The following is a 17437-nucleotide window of genomic DNA, read 5'->3' on the forward strand; positions in this document are numbered from 1 at the left end:
AAAAGCTGTGTGGTGGGGGACAACCAAGGCAGTCTGGTCCAGAGACCTACTGGCCTCAAAACCTTATAAATGCTGATACAGTATAAGAACGTTTAGTACGGGGTCTTCATACCAATACATGTTGACCAATGCCAGGTTTTGTCTTTAGTGTCATGAAGTTAATTTATAAAAACAACCTTTAATCTCCACCCACAATAGGTGAATGAGGTAGAAGGCCCCAAGACTCTCTTTATTATTCTAAGCAGGATACCAGGTAAAAAAAATGCTGGCTGGTTCTACACTTCGCACCTTTTCACAGAGTAGCTTTGACAGACTGAACTAGGGATACGATCACCTTTGCCTTCAGTTGTGTATGTATAGAGGCCAGTTGCGGTTTTATCATTCAGATACGTAATTGTCTAAACACAAGCTTGTGGTTTTTTGCCTACTAAGACTACTTGCACTGGGTCTTGTGTAAAAAAGAATCAGAACACAATGTGGACAATTGCACATAAGTTCTACATTAGGAGAGGGTGCTGGCTAGGATTTTAGTGATAAATCCTAATTACAGTTTAACAGGTTACAAACATTATGCATCTTATTTTATGAATTGTGAACTACAATGTAATGTAAAGTACCTTTTGTGAATTTCATATTAGCATTATAAAATAATGCGAAAAATAATTCTTTAATAGCTGAGAAAAATAAGCATGTTCTCATCCATTTAAAAAAGATGAATGGAAAGGACAATATGAAATTCCTGGGACCATATATATTTAGAAGTAGCTGTTAGTAAAACATTAGGAGTCAGGCCATTAGATTACTTATCCCAATCTCTAAGCAATTACATTTGACTTTTCAAGCCAAGCTTATAAAATTCTCTTTGTAAGGCATTCATAACTTAATAGCGATCCGGTTTCCTGTAACTATTTGCACTCCTCAGGATTATCACTACCTCAGGTTATGGCATACAGGCTATAATCAATGCTGACTTTCAGATGATTACAGCCATAATACATGACATTCAGACATCAGGACAATTGCTGTTCTTCTCTATGCTGAAACAGAGATCGCCAACTGCACCAGAAACTTGGGTTTCCACCCACACAATGAGTTGCTCTCTTGTGCATTTCTCCAGTTGACTTTTAAAACTTGGTGAAACATTTTACCTATAGAATTTAGATATGATAGAAAATCTACAGTGAAGAATCTCAAACCACTAAGTAGTAATCCATTACATACTAATATTATAAGTTATGGAAGACACTAAAAAAATTTAATGAGCAACCTAACTTGAGAATGAATACAAAAATATGATTAATCTGAAGAAAAGAGAATCCTGAGTCAAAAACAAGGACCCTTTTTATTTAGCCTGGAATTTTCCTCCTGGGACGTAACAAACTGTCCCAAGCTTAATATAAGGGTATATGATACTACATTTCCTTGTAACAAAGTGGAAGACTAACTGTTGTAAGAAATAGTAAAACTAGCCCGGCTGGCATTGCTCAACAGTTGAGCATCAACCTATGAACCAGGAGGTCACGGTTCAATTCCCAGTGTGGGGCATGTAGGAGGCAGCCAATCAATGATTCTCTCTCATCATTGATGTTTCTCTCTCCTTCCCTCTTTCTTTTTATCTGAAATCAATAAAAATATATTTTTTAAAAAGAGTATTAAAAAATAGTAAAACTATATTATCAGAGACTCAGGAGAATGTCTAACAGTCCTGGTTCTGAAATGTACTCTCTCGATTAAAACTGGCAGGGGAAGTTATGAGGAAAGGAGATTTGAGATAAATGAAGTTCAGACTTCAGGACAACTCCCTACGAAGACACTACTTGCACTGGGTCTTGTGTAACATTTCATATGCAAGTTAGAGCATGCACTGGTGTGGTTTTTCTCCCCCCATTTATTTGTTTTGAAGAAGAGAAAGTGTGTTCTGTAGAGGATCAATTTAAGAAATTTATTATGAATCTTCAGTGGAATTATATTGAGATTTTAAAAAATCAAGATAGGTAATCAATATAAATTTTTGTGCTTTGCCAAGCATCACAGAATATAAGATATTTAACAAAATTGTTATGTTTTCTTTGAAATTCAAATGCTATATATACTTTAGCTATCTTGGTTTAGTCATTCTTTGTTAACGGGCAGGAAACTGTTTATCAACCTATTTATTATGTTTATTACTAGTGATATCAACTTCAGTATCTTAAAATGCTTTGTAATATTTTTCTTTTCTATTGAGTCTGTAACTAAACAACTCTATCTTCAATCTAATTTTCACCCAATACACCGCCAATCAGAGCTTTTTGATTTTCAAAAATAAAAGGGGAAATACTTCGAATTTGTATGGATATAGTCACAGTTTTTATTTATAAAAACATTTACAGCACTTGTGAAAAGCCAGCAAAAGACACCAACTGGCTCCTCTCTCACCAGCTTTGCTAAGTTCCGCGGGTTGTGCAGGCCAGTCGGCCAGGGGCCGCTCCTGCAGCCTGAAACCAGACCAGGCCAGATTGTCTTTCCTCCTCTTTTCCAAGAAAGCATTCTGATGAGCTGCTTACTGATCTATTAGTTTTTAAGTCACTCCAATACTGAAAATGTCATGACATCTGGTTACGTACCCTGGCCATATAATCATGTTTTTTCCCCGTTTCCATATTCCTTTTTTGGGAACACAGCAAACCGGAAGTCACTTATTAATTACTGTTAATTAAAAATAAGTGGAAAATCTCAAATTTCAAAAGTCTTCACAGAACCTGTAACCTTTTCATTGAATTTTATTCTCTATTTTATGAGGTTAGCTATCCTATTGGAACTTTAAATGAAGCAAATAAACACAAATGTGAAAGTAAGGACAAGAGAACTCTGAAAATCACAGTTAAGTTTTTCACAACAAAGAAAATACAAAAGTTAGCATTTGCCCCTGCTTATGAGGGAGTGAGAGGCAGGGTAGGGGACGATATAGAGAAGACGACAAAAACAAAGTAATATGTATTGTTCAGTGCAGTGCTTAAACTAAGTTTTCAAGATTTATAATACGGTAAGGAAAATGTACTAGAATATAGAGGTTAAGATATTGCAATTTTCACAAAGGTTTCAAACATTTTTGAAATTCAGGTTTTAGAGGAAGACTGCGTTGGAATATTGTCTCTATGGAGAAGCTGATTTGATTCTGGACTAGGTCTTATTTCTAGGTAAAATCACTGTTTAAACTAAACTCCTAAACACACAGGGCAGAGCACAACGGCAGCCTGATCCTGCATTACCATTCCAAGGCTTGTGGCTGAGCCAGACAGCCACTGTTTCACAAAGGCATATTTATTACTTTAAGAGTAGCCATCCTATATACTCAGTAGTCACTCTTTAGCTCTTTACATAAGACACAGCAAGGGAAAGACAGATCTTGCAAAACGGCTTTCAAGTTCAAGTTGAACTAGATTATGATGATACCGTGGCACAGAGGCAACTAGTGGAACTTCTTATTAAAACAGCACAATATATCACCATGTGACAAGACAGTATAGCCTTGAGTACCAACCTAAGATTATTACTTTCCTACAACTAGAGTTGAGTCTTTCCAGAATACAAAGGTACATATGAGGTACAACCCATCATACCTTCTTTCTTATATTCATCTTGTAAGTAAGAAGTTTCTCTTTTTAAAACTACACTTTTGTAACTTTTAAAAGATTATCTAACATTTTCTAGCATATTAAATTAGCAACATAAAACATTATGCTTAATCTATAAAGTTCTACTTTGGTACCCTAGAATTTATATACATGTTTTTATTTCTAATCTGAAAAAAAAATCTCTATTTGATATTTGGTAACAGAGAATTAAAAAAATATATATATATATGGTATATATATATATATATTTTTTTCCCACAAAACATACTTCAAAAAGAAGCCAACACACTTTAGCAAAAGTCTAAGCTTGCATAGATTAAAAAAAAATTATGAATACAATTTTTATTCATAGAAAATGGGGAATAAAAGTTATAGAATGGATATGAAGAGAGACCTTTTCCAAACTTTTATTTGTGCATATTCAATTGAAAAAGATAACTTTTACAGGTTCTTTGGTGCCCATATTCAGCATACAAAAATGTAAAAGACTATTCACAAATAAAACACATTAGCTCAAACTGGAAAAAAATAACAAAACAATTTAAGGTAGTGCACACTGTGACAGCTCTGCTTATGGGGACATGAGAATTACTGCGAAAATAAATAGAATGTCCTTCTGTAAAAGCAGCAATGTCATGTCTTGTAAACTTCCTTTTTATATTACAGCAAAGTTTGAAATAAAATCCAAAGGGACTGGAGCTTTTTACACTGTAGCCGTGAATGAATAAAAGAGTCTATTTTCTCAATTACTGTTGGTCCAGTTTCCTTTTGTTTTGAGTCCAATGTGCAGCAGGTTTTAAAAGGTGCTCAGTTAGGGATTCTAACCAATTAAGTGATGAATTATAAAATCTCTTTCCTGCTTTCAAACACAAACGGGTAAATCTGTTCCACGGCAGTAGCGACAGCCTTTACATTGGGCCCTGAAACACACACAATGGAGGAAGGGGTGAGAAGAGGCACGGAAAGCACTGGGAAAAGCTCAGTTCTCACAATTAAAAATACCCAAGCATTTCGGGGGTTACTGTTTTAAATAATCTACAAACATAATTATACACACAGTCATAATGAAAACTAAGAGAATAAAATTTTCCCTGGACAATTAAAGGAAATCTAAAACAAAAATGATGTTACTCATCTCGTTTTAGGGCACCAGTGTGAAAAGAGTGTAGATAAAAAAACTACACACAAACTATCCCCGAGGAGAATAGAAAGTGCTATGATAGGACTATTAACGGGAGAAAGGACAAACGGGCCCAGAAAACCATTATCCTCTTGGAGACTGCAGTCTGGCTTTTTGTGAGGCTACAACTGAAGCTTGCGGGAGTCGGAAGCCCAGCAGAGTAAAGCAAAGCTGCTTCCCAGGTGCTGGGACGCGGAGGCTGTTAGAAGCCACCTGGTCTACAATGCCCACAGGCTTACTGCTCCTTGGCAGCAACATGTTTACTACCAATCTGGCCATCTCACCCTCGCAGCTTACTGAGGCAATAGGACACAAAAAAGCACAAGGGAATGAGGTGACGCTGGGAATAACTTTTAAAAAATGTAATCTTTCATTTAAATAGCTCAAAAGAAACATAAAAGTGGGTAATAAAAAATATTTTCATAACATTTTGAATAAAAATGGTTTCACTAACTATACTTACCACCTTTGAAGGATCCTAAAAAACATACATATGGACCTGCTGTATACTCTGACAATCTGAATACGTCTTACACTGGTCCACTCCCTTCTTGACTCAGTTTACCCCTACACATAGTACAGTGCTTTGCCCATGGGAACACATACTGAGTATGTGTTCACTGAATTGTTATAGAATTTCATAAAATATTACAGATGTAAATATATAATGCATCCTAATTAACCAGGTCAGTTGTCTTCAGTTTGTTATTGTGTTGTTTAAATATCTATTAACTCAATAAAAGACAGATTTTACATATGCGTCATTTTATTCTATACTTAGTAGAGACTTATCTGTAGACTTTGGGGCCCCTCAGAAGTCTGGGTTCCAAAGTACAGAAATGACAGTTGAAAGAAGGGAACAAATAGATGTGTTCCACTTTTAATTCAGGCACAGCCCTGGCAATAAGCTTGAAAAGTTTCAGAAGTAGGTGTGAAAACCCATGGGATGAGTCAAAACTAAAACTTATTTACTGAGTGTTTAAAGGTGTTAATAATTTTTATTCTCCTTTAAGGATTGAGGGAATAAAAAGAAAAACTCAAGGACACTAAAGAAATTTCCCTTAACACAAATGTGCCAAAAGTTGGGTCTGATTCCCAAGTAATGTCTTTGTACAACTTATAACCATGGTACCTGTACAAATCATCCTGCAGAGTTAATGCTACCCTTTGACACCTAGGCCTAGTGTTTAGAAACCACCCCTTCCAAACAGTTGACTCAAAAGATATGTAACAAATAGGTACAAACTATATTTATATCTTTGCTTATGTAAAACCTTTATAAAGTTCATAAAACTGAATTCTCTTAAGTATTTTAAATGCAAGATATTATAAGTTTAAAAGTAATATTATGAAAAAATATACTAGAATATTTTTAATAGCTCAAAACTGGAAACTATCCAAATGCCTGTGGACAGTATACTTATACACTGGAAACTGCACAGCAATGAGAATGAATGATCTATCACTACACGGAGGATGAATCCCACTGCGATAATGATGAGTGAAAGAAGACAGAAGCAAAGTACTATGATTTTAAAAAAGTATATGAAAGCAGGTAAAAGTAACCTATAATGTTAAAGTCAGGAGACTGGTTCCCCTTTAAGGGCAAAAGTGACTAAAGGTGACAAATTAGACATTATTTCTATTTTGGTATGGGCACCTCTTATTTCATTCAATACAGAATTGACAAGTTTGGTTTCAATATCATAAAATACCTGTTACTGTGATGCTTCCTGTTGAAAAAATCTGTAATGTAGCTCGTAGAGATTTTATCCGATAGCACACAGCAGGATGAAGTTCAGGTTCATAACTACACAAAGAAAGCCACAATATAAGTATAGCCTGACAAGTAATTTCAAATTTGGTAAGTTACTTTGATTTCTCAAAGACCTACCTGGCATGAGGTCTATTGTTCTTCGTGAATTCTGGCAAACGGATTTCAAATGGCATGTTACACACTGCTAAAACATTAACAACCTTAAAATCTGTAAATATTACCTTTAGGAGAGAAATAAAACTCAGTGAATTATTTTGAAACAAAAAAATCTGCTCATCAGAGAAATCCTTAATAAATAAGTTTCAATCTTTAAAAAGCAAATAAAACAAATATCTTAAGCATGGACCCAGTATTTTAAGTTATCAGTGATTAATTAAATTAAAGAAAAACAACTCAAAAACTTTAATAAGAAAATAAAACCTGAGATATTTGCATGACTGAATTTCATGTTTAGTTTAGTTTGTTTTGTTTTTTTATATTTGAAATGGGATATTCAGTCTATTGGGATAGGAGAGCAAATAGAAAAAAAATGGAAACACAGTCCTCTTCTCAAGAGTTTAAATGGAAAAGCTGTTACTTTAAAACTCAATGAATAGTTGAGTATACACTAAACTTCAAAGATCAGACTTTTTCTTATATGCAGTAAGGTAAAATGATCTTTCTGTGAGCTTAGATGTTTGTTTTCTTTAGGGGGACAGAGTGAGGGATAAAGGGATAAAATTGTGCTTTTAATTTATTGGAATTTCTCTCAACATTTCTAATTTTATGCTAAGATAAGAAGCTCTAAGGCTAAAAATAATGTCCTCTCAAATTAATAACTTCAGCAACTCCTTGACTGGTTTTATCTTATCTTTTCAAATGTTCCTAGTAAAACCACAATTCTGGATAAATACCCATCCTCCAACTCAGTACCTGCACAAGATAGCTGCAGAAAGCCATAAAATTGTGCAAAGTGCCCCACCATTTTTTGTCTCTATACCACCTCTCTTCAAACACCAGAACTCCCACACCCACCAGCTCGTCAGTGCCTTCCTCTCACCTTCTACCTCAGAGGAGATTGAAGTCATCAGAGGGAAACTCAACTTCCCATCACTTCTCATCTAAATTCAAAAGAGCCTAGGCTCATCTCTTTAGGGACTCGTCTTTATCTTTCATTTACTCATTATCTGCAAGTGACTTAGCAAGTGCATAATGTGTATTAATTCTATTCAAATTTATGCCTCTACAAAATTATATTTGATGAGGTTACCCAGCCAGCGATGATCACTGTATAAGTGTGAGAGCCTGCCAACCAGTGTGTACATGTCAACAGGGTCCTGCAGCTCTCAGCTCATCTTGACATATATATATATATGTATACTACTCTTGGGATGATCAGAAATATGTGGTGTTTTTGGTGGTTGTTTGTTTTGGGGGGAGGGAGAGGTGGGGCATTGTTAAAGGTGAAAAAAACTTAAAGAGTTAAAAAGGTAGTTAAGAAGTGGCGGACGGAGGCCAGTGGATCCTGCGACTGTGGAGGGCGAGCATTTGTAGTATTTTATCTTGTCTACACATGGGTGGACTGAGGAGTTTGGGAAATCCAGGAGGAAGAACCCATCCACCTATGAAAACGACAAATGAGCAATTCATATGGAGGATGGCTCCCTGTCTCTGAAAGACCCTCCTCTGGGAGATGAGTCTACATTGTATAGTGTCTTGAAGACACAATAAACTTATGGGCTGCCAAAAAAAAAAAAAAAGTAGTTAACTTGTAAGAAAACAAGCCGGTGTCTCTCTATAAGAAGAATCTGAAAAAAAGTCAGGATCCTTTAAAAACATCCACGTGGACAAATTTTGCTACTAACTTTTTATACTGAAGAACAGTATAAAAACCTTAGGAAAAGGTTAATCATGAGGGTAGTTTCTGTCGTGATTTCTTTAGTCTACTAAATTCAAAGTTTTAACTTTACAATAATAAATCCTTGAATATTTGCAGTTTGGATACATTTTGAAAACGTTACCTGAAAACCTAGTTTCTGCAGACTGCGGGCTAGACGTCTGGCACCAAATTTAGCTTCTTCTTCACTATGGTTTTAGGGGAAAAAAAAGATTGTTATATAGGAAATCAATTTTATACTGAGGAACATAACAAATTGTACATATGATTTTGTTTCTAAGTTTACAAATGTTCCTTTCATGAGGGGGAAGTTAAAAAATTAAAAACCCAAATAAAATTTACCTTGTTGCTCCAGTGCAAATAATTTTTCCTGAGGACCAAATTGTAGCTGTAATTCTAGGTTTTCTAAGTTTCATTAATACTTTCTGAAAAAAAAAAAAAAAGTACATAATAAGGATTAATTTTCATTTAGAGTGGAACAAAAGTAGGCTTACAGTTGTGAGTATGCAAAAGTTATTCTTAATAATTATTATTAATTATTGTATAATTTTTCATCCAAACAACTGTAAACATTCTTTTGCCCCACCCTGTATGCTTCTGCTCTATGTGGCTATTTTAATGTTTAAATACTATTCTAAGCTTTCCCACAATCAAAATAACTGTTCCCTGCATCATCTACCCATTCTGAAATCAAGTACCATACTGAACAAAAGAATGTATTAATCCAAAAGGACACTTAATTAAAAAATACATGGACTATATAAATCTCTCACTAATAATACTTAAAACCAATGAGCTACCAGGTATGTAAACATTTCTTCTCTCATTCTACTCCAGTCACATGACTACAATTTATAATTTGCATGGATCCTTAAATATGGGAAATTTGTTCACATCTCATGAGCTGTGCAGAAGCTGTTATTTTCAACTGGAATATTTTTCCTTCATATTTTCATTTCATTCAAGTTTCTCACCAGATGTCACCTCCATAGAGGGGCCTTCCCTGACTCTTCCACCAAAACACCCATCCCTTTATTGCCCTGTAAATGCTAACCTTGCTTTATTCAGCCTCATGGTATCCATCACTACTTGACATTGTCTTAGAGTTAAAATGCCTATTATATATTCTAGTTCTATCTGCAAATTTTGAATGCAGGGGAAAAGTTGGAGCTAGAGATATAATTTTAGATATGAAAGGCATTTAAAGCTATGGGTTTGAATAAAATTATTTACATTGTGAGTATAAATAGGTCAAGAGCTAAGATCCAAGATAATATGTGAATTTAAATTTTCATTGCAACTTTTCATTTATAGAAATATTTATCATATGCCCATTATATGTAAGAGATAAATGTTTACTGAATAATGTAGCACATAAATGAATCAGATATTTCTCCTTAAAACTCTTGTTACGGTTTGAGGTCTTCCTTTTCTCTGTTATATGCCTTATTATCAAACTAGAAAGCTATTAAATCTGCGAAGACAAAAATTAACAAAGACACAAAATGAAATCTGAGTAAATAATTATAAAATTTCAAACACAAGTGGCTGGGAAACACTAGACTGAGTTTATTCTACATTTGTCTTTCACCACCAGCTTGTCCATCAACTCAGCCTTTTCAGTTAACGTTCCTAGGAAAAATGACTTCCCTGCCATATGGTATATTAAAAGTCTCAAAGTAGCATTAGGCAATTTCTTCTCTAAACTTTTTAGCAAACATATTTACTCCTTTTTAAAAAAAAAATGAAGATGGCATTATTGAACTTGAAAATCTTTAATTGCGGGTCACTGAAAATTTTAATTCATCTTCACTTAGTTTCTAGCACTAAGAACTAATAATAATTTTCCTAAGTATACTGGCATCTAATTTTTAGAGCTTAAATAAAGCCTTCAAATACATTCTTAATTTTCATAAAAAATATATGATATATAATCTCATCAATCATTGGTTTATAAAAGCCAAATGAACACCCACTGTCATGTATAATATTAATCTCAAAACACTAAGGTTAAAAAAGCAAGTTAACAGCTTTTATTTTCAGTATTATGGGTTTTACAAAAATTACAATTTAGAATGTACAGGGTAGGATATGAACCATATTTTCAGCAATTTGCTACTGAAAGAATACCAGCTATCCTGGCTAATTAAAGAGGGCTATGACAACATGCTACAAAATTTACAATCTGACTTTCTCTATCCTAGGACACCATTCAAACATAATTATCTATATATATATAAAAGTCTAAGTGATTGGCTGGTTGACATGCACTGATCATCAGGGGGCAGACACTCAATACAGGAGCAGAAACCACAGGCATGGAAACATGGGACAGACTGATGAATCTCAGAGGGAAGGGGGGAGGGAGAAGGGCGGGAAGAGATTAACCAAAGATATGCATACAGATTCATGTACTGGTGGGGTCCCTTGGCCTGGCCTGTGGGGATCAGGCTGAAACCGGCTCTCCGACATCCCCCGAGGGTCCCGGATTATGAGAGGGCAGAGGCCAGGCCGAGGGACCTCACCAGTGCACAAATTGTGCACTAGGCCTCTAGTATTTAAATAAATATACATAAAAAGTATAAAAGCCGCCTTCTTCAGTCAAAAGAAATTGAGAGAACAGTATAAAATGTCTAGTAGCCAATGAGTTCTTTGGTAAGACTTGGAGATAAGTATTTCCCAAAGCTGCTACTTCATGAGAAAAGGTGCCACTTCTACAGGGCTCACTATTGTATCCAGCACAATTAGCACATGGTAAGGTGCTCATAAATTATCTATAGCAGCGGTCGCCAATCTTTTGGACCTCACGGACCACCAGTGGTCTGCGGACCACCAGTTGGCGACCGCTGCTCTATAGAATAAATACATTTTAGTACATCATTCCTAGCACTATACAATTAGCATACATACCAAAATTCAGATACTTACTCCAACATCACGCTTATAAATTACATTTGCTCCCTCCAAAGCAATCTTCCTTAAGTTCAAATGGCATCTTGTTCTAAAAACACAGACTACATTTGTAATTAGAATGTCCAATGCAACATCACTGTCTGCATCCATTGGGGTAGTTTAAAAACTTAGCTTCCCACCACGAAGATCACATCCTGAGAAACAAAATAAAATAAAGTAATTAAACTTTAATGTTTTCTGAATTTTTCACAAATAAACTTGAAAACTAAAATGCAAAAAACAAATCGATACTATTTATTTTTAAATGTTACTCAAATCAAATCATGTCCCTTATTTTCCCCACTAAAAATGCCATTTTTAAAAGATAACATCAGCCAAAACCGGTTTGGCTCAGTGGATAGAGCATCGGCCTGCGGACTGAAAGGTCCCAGGTTCGATTCCGGTCAAGGGCATGTACCTGGGTTGCGGGCACATCCCCCGTGGGAGATGTGCAGGAGGCAGCTGATCGATGTTTCTCTCCCATCGATGTTTCTAACTATCTCTCTCTCTTCCTTCCTCTCTGTAAAAAATCAATAAAATATATTAAAAAAAATAAAAGATAACATCATTAAAATCTAACTTTCATTCCTTAAATTTAATAAGTAACTTTTACACGCCAGGAGGCTGCCAAACTTATCTCCTGCTACTTGCCTATACCACCACTATGTTCCAGGTGTATCACAGTTATGGCAATTCTCCAAACACACCAAGTTCAAGGGCTGCACTTTGTGGTTCCAATATCTAATCATTAATGGCACTAAAACCCATCTCACATTTGCTAGGGCTATAAAAAGTCAGACCTATTTTTCACTTATTTTGAGTAAATGACTTAAGTTTAAAGAAGCAGAAACATTATTTACAACATTTATAAACAAATGTTTCTCATTTACCAGTCATTCATTCATTATTCACCTACTGAACAACTATACATTGAGGATACTGGAGAAAAAAAGTGTATGAGGCCAAGTCTTTTGTCCTCAAGGAGCTCACAGATGTGTGTGTGTGTGTGTGTGTGTGTGTGTGTGTGTGTGTGTGGTGTAGGAAGGAGCTCTAACAAGTAGTTAGCACAATACCATTTTTACTGAGATCACAATCTTCCAAAATACATATCTTTTTAAAACTGACAGGAAGCATTTCCATAAACAAACAAAATGAGCCCTAGTTTGTACTATGCATAAGACCCATATTCCAGCTAAAAAAATTTTCTTTGACTGGGTTTCCACATCTTAAATAAATAAGTAATGATAATTCATCTTACCTAATTTACAGAGAAAATCAGAAAATAGCAACAGATATAAATTATCATGTGACTATACAATGAAGATGCCAAGTGTCCAAATAAAGAAAATTCAATTTTCTTTTTCTGCCTTCCGCTATACTAGAACCCAGGAACAAATCAGACCAAGACTTCCGGCACCTCCACAGGATCAGACTGCATCCAATTCTGTGTACCAATTGTTCCTCAACTGCATTGTATTTTCTCACTCTTAGGTTCCCTACAATCTGCTTATTTTCTCGTTTTTCTGTTCTTTGTATGTTTAAGCAACCTCAAATGATTTTTATGTATAAGGTGTGGGGCAGGGGTGGCAGTGGCCCTTATTAATAGATATATAGGTAGATTAATAAGCAGAGGACAGAGGCAGTTTTCAATACTGATCTTAAGCAGTAGGCTCAATGTCTGAATAATCCATTACTAGTTATGACAACATGGACAAGTTAAGCAGTCTCTCTGTGCCTTGGTTTTCTCAGATGTGACATGTAATAATGGATGGTGCCTATGAGATAGTATTGGGGGATTATATAAAATGTATGAAAAGTATTTAGCACATGTATCTTGGAAATAATAACACAAAACCAAACGTGATTATGGATAAAATGAGTGTTCAAATCAACTGGCAGAACAGAGGTTTCTTAGCATCACTTCCCATGATTACATTTAACTGTGAGGAAGAGGCTCCAAGTTGCTCACCCCAACATCCACTCCATCCTTCCTTCACAAGGAACAGAACCCAGCTGTCTAGCCACATACATTGTGGCAGAAATAAAATACTACACATTTCAGGCTCCCAGGCAACAGGAACAGCCAAAAAGCCACATGACTCTGTGACTGTCAATAAAATGTAAAATGAAATAGTTTTGTGTCTTTTGGAAAGTGTGCTTAGAGGGACTGATCTAAGCCAGCAAAAAAACCCCTTTGCCTTTCTGCCCTTCTTCATACTTGCCGCCTAGAGTCTGGATGTGGGAGCTGGAGCTCAAGGAGCCATTTGGGATCATGAGACTCTGGGTAATAAAACTCCTTATTATCCCTGCACTTCCTAAATCTAGGTGTCATGAATATGAGAGAAAGTCTATTTCTGTTAAGACCCTCATACTGGATTTCTGAGGTATGCAGCCAAACCTAATCCTAATTGACACACATCCCATGAGAATAAGCTATAAAACACTAAGGAGAAATTACATATAAAGAAACTATGTCAAATTTACTGCTTCACAAAGTTGTTTTGTTTTGTTTTTACATCAAATAGGCTAAAACAAATTCACTCAGATCTACTTCTCTGAGTATTAAATTAGTAAACTGAGGAGAAAATTCAAGGACAATATGTAGGGTAAAAATAAGTCAAGATAGAAGGGGTAAAGCAAACCTTTGTGAATGCAAAGAAGCCTTGAAATTCAAAACAGATGATTATTTTTATACTGCAGCAACTTAAATTCTAAAGACGAGGTCACACACATAGTTCATCATAAGTATATACTTAGATACTTAAACAGCCAAAACGTTAACAATTATTGTATTCAGAGAGTTGGCATCTGAGTGATTGTAAAACTTTTTTCTTCTCTTGTTTTGTAGACTAGATTTTTCTTTTTAAGAACAACAAATATATATTAGATTTACTATAAGAAAAATAAAGTTAATTCCATTTTTATTTAAATATAGTTATCAGTTATTTTTCCACTGCCCAAAGTCTGATATGAAGACATGGTTTAATCAGGTGTTCTTTCCTGTTTCTGAAGTAAATACCTAGTATGAGTTCAAATATATCCTTCAAATAAGAAGCAAAGTTCAAAATTGCAGCTGTCCTAACTTCAGGAAATATTCTATTTCTAGCTTTCATTAAAATGCACTGTAGAGTTGAAGCAACTTCTTCTTCGATCCATGATTTTTCAGACAAGAATACACTGTTCTTTAGGTCCTCTGACTTTCTAGTGGTATTTAAAAACATTCCTTCAGCACCTGAAATCTTAAAGCAGCACCTGGAAAACACTGCCACCTCCTGGCTTTTAAGACAAATTGCACCTAAGGCTACTACATTTTAAATTCCACACCAGAAAAGATACTTAAACTGAAAGGCCATAATAAACACCGTAATAATATAACTAAAAGCAAAACAAACAAATAACCCTAAAGAAACCTTAGTATACAAAAAAGTAGATCGTAGCTACTTTAAGTGTATTCAAGTTGCATAAGATACTGAGGGAGGGGCCTAAAAGGTTTAACCACGAAGTCGCCATCCATGATTTAAGAAATGGCAGAGGGGAAGGCTGGATATAGACTAATTTGCAAACACAACATGAACGCACTTGTTCCCCTAGGGATCATTTTTTTTCTAAAAGTAAGACATGGCATTTAAACCAACTCTTCTTTGTAAAGCTCCCAAAATAGCAGATAGAAAACAGTTTGTATGGTGATTCCAACCAATTACTATACTTGACAGTCTCCCAACACATGCCTGTGACCAAGATGGAAAAAAATAAAACATTTTGCCTTTGAGAAAGAGAGTGTTCTTTTACACCTGTTTAACAGTACAGCATATACCTTACTTTTCTGGAAATTGGTAATAATATCACTGTACCTCCCAGGGTGTTTCTAAGGATTCAATTTAATTATCTATGTCAAGCACATAGTACACACACCATGTTTAATAAATGGCAGCTATTACTGTTTGATAGATACACATAGTTGAATATTGTAACCAAATAGTATTTAATGAATTGGTACAAAACTTGAGAACAATCACATTACCAGACAGAGAAAACTGAGGTCTTAATAGGTCAGGCAGGAGTCAGCGATAGCCAAAGGGCTAGCGCTTGTTCTATAAAAAAGGTTTTATTGGAACAACCATACTCATGTTGTTACATAATGACTATGGCACCGTTGAGCAGTTCTGACAAAGACCAAATGTCCCACAAGTCTAAAATAGTTACAATCTGGTCTTTTAAGAAGGTGAGAGAGAGAGAGAGAGAGAGAGAGAGAGAGAGAGAGAGAGAGAGAGAGAGAGAGAGAGAGAGAGAGAGAGAGAGAGAAGGAGAAGAGAGAAGAAAAGAAAAGAAAGGGGTAGGGGGTAGGGCTAGATAATTAACCAACAGTTAGGAAGGGTATAGAATGAGTCTTCTATTAGGTGGGAGATGAGACTAAATGGTTCCTAAAATCCCATCTAATTCTAAAATTCCCAATTCTAACAGCTTAGATGAAGACGCACTTAGACAAAATTTAGGAATTATATTTTAATTCTGGAGCTACTGCATTAGTTTAGTTAAATTAATATCCCAATTCTGAACTTCCCACTTACCTTCAACATGCATTTGTGTTCAAAGGGGCAGTAAAGGAAGAAAGTTACATGCACTAAGGCAGCGGTTCTCAACCCGTGGGTTGCGACCCCTTTGGGGTTCAAACAACCCTTTCACAGGGGTCGCCTAAGACCATCCTGCATATCAGATATTTACATTACGATTCATAACAGTAGCAAAATTACAGTTATGAAGTATCAACAAAAATAATTTTATGGTTGGGGGTCACAACATGAGGAACTGTATTTAAAGGGCCAGAAGGTTGAGAACCACTGCCAGCAAACAGTGAACAAGATTGCAAAACCTTTCACTTGTTTGGCAGGGTAACATTCTGTCATGAGGACATGTTTTCATGCATGACCCAAGAGCTTATACTTCAGGAACCAGTCCTCGGGGTTGGCATTTTTATTTTCTAACCACATGAAAAAAAGTCATTAATAATATGCTTGGTCACAAAAACCCTTGTATCTCCCAAGGAAAGGAGGATATATTATATCAACATCTATATGTATAAAAAAGGCTAATATGCAAAATTTCCCCATGGGAGTCCAATCGCTCGCTATGACGTGCGCTTGACCACCGGGGGCGGCTCAAATGAAGGAAGGCCCTTGCCAGCAGCCAGAAGGCCCCGATCTCCCCTGATCGCCGGCCAGGCCTAGGGACTCTACCCGTGCATGAATTTCGTGCACCGCGCCTCTAGTATAATATAAAACATTTAACAAATGCTTACATAAGAGCAAAAGTATTTGATGTACAAAATCTTCATCACATTACATTAAACAGAAAGTTAAACTATGTTCACTACATGTCTGCAACTACTGTATCTCTGACTCACTCTAAATACCAATTCTGAAGACTGGTAAGCATGTGAATAACTTGCATCAAAATTAAGTGTTACACTTTTTAAAATTTCATATTAAGAAAACTACAAAAAATGTTAATGGAAGTTAATTAATAATAACTCTGACGGTCACCAGCAACTATCTATTTTTTAAAATAGTAAAGAGTAGTATATTGTATGCTTCAGTCGATAAAAATACTTGTAATGATGCCTAAAAGGGGGTGAAGAAAATGTAAATGATACTGATTTTCTGAATGGATGTTAAGGAAAGAGAAGTCAGTGGTTTACATTCTCATGAAGAAGTTCCAATTAAAGGAGAATGAAAATGTGGTTAAGTTAAACTTAATACTCAGTTAATTTAAACCTATGTTCATACATATTGATAATGTTTAAACAACAGCCTTCTTAAAGATTTCAGGCCAACCAGCATGGCTCAGTAGAGCATCAACCTTTGAACCAGGAGGTCATGGTTCGATTCCCAGTCAGGGCACATGCCTGGGTTGCGGACTAGATCCCTAGTGGGGGACATGCAGGAGGCAGCCAATCAATGCTTCTCTCTCATTATTGATGCTTTTATCTCTCTCTCCCTCTCTGAAATCAGTAAAAATATATTTTTTAAAAAAAGAAT

The 17437-nt window shown here is 35.6% G+C and overlaps 2 protein-coding genes across 3 annotated transcripts in view; one reads left to right on the forward strand and one right to left on the reverse strand.

The window, feature by feature from the left end:
* SLC2A12 (solute carrier family 2 member 12) overlaps positions 1–4363 on the forward strand; it is a 50798-nt gene extending 46435 nt beyond the window's left edge. Inside the window, 1 exon segment of the mRNA XM_006084459.3 lies at positions 1–4363. Within this exon segment, the coding sequence (XP_006084521.1) occupies positions 1–86 (86 nt within the window). The 3' untranslated portion in view covers positions 87–4363.
* TBPL1 (TATA-box binding protein like 1) overlaps positions 4009–17437 on the reverse strand; it is a 27808-nt gene continuing 14379 nt past the window's right edge. Inside the window, exons 2-7 of one of the 2 annotated variants that reach the window (XM_023750244.1) lie at positions 11379–11451; positions 8793–8875; positions 8575–8638; positions 6692–6795; positions 6513–6607; positions 4009–4537 (exon numbers count right to left, since the gene is read on the reverse strand). In XM_023750244.1, the coding sequence (XP_023606012.1) occupies positions 4458–4537; positions 6513–6607; positions 6692–6795; positions 8575–8638; positions 8793–8875; positions 11379–11451 (499 nt within the window). In that variant the 3' untranslated portion in view covers positions 4009–4457. Of the gene's footprint in view, positions 4538–6512; positions 6608–6691; positions 6796–8574; positions 8639–8792; positions 8876–11378; positions 11558–17437 lie in introns of both variants that reach the window. The other variant, XM_006084460.3, reaches the window with a different exon arrangement.

The sequence above is a fragment of the Myotis lucifugus genome, unplaced genomic scaffold (genome assembly GCF_000147115.1).
Source record: "Myotis lucifugus unplaced genomic scaffold, Myoluc2.0 scaffold_11, whole genome shotgun sequence".
Classification (NCBI taxonomy): Eukaryota; Metazoa; Chordata; class Mammalia; order Chiroptera; family Vespertilionidae; genus Myotis; species Myotis lucifugus.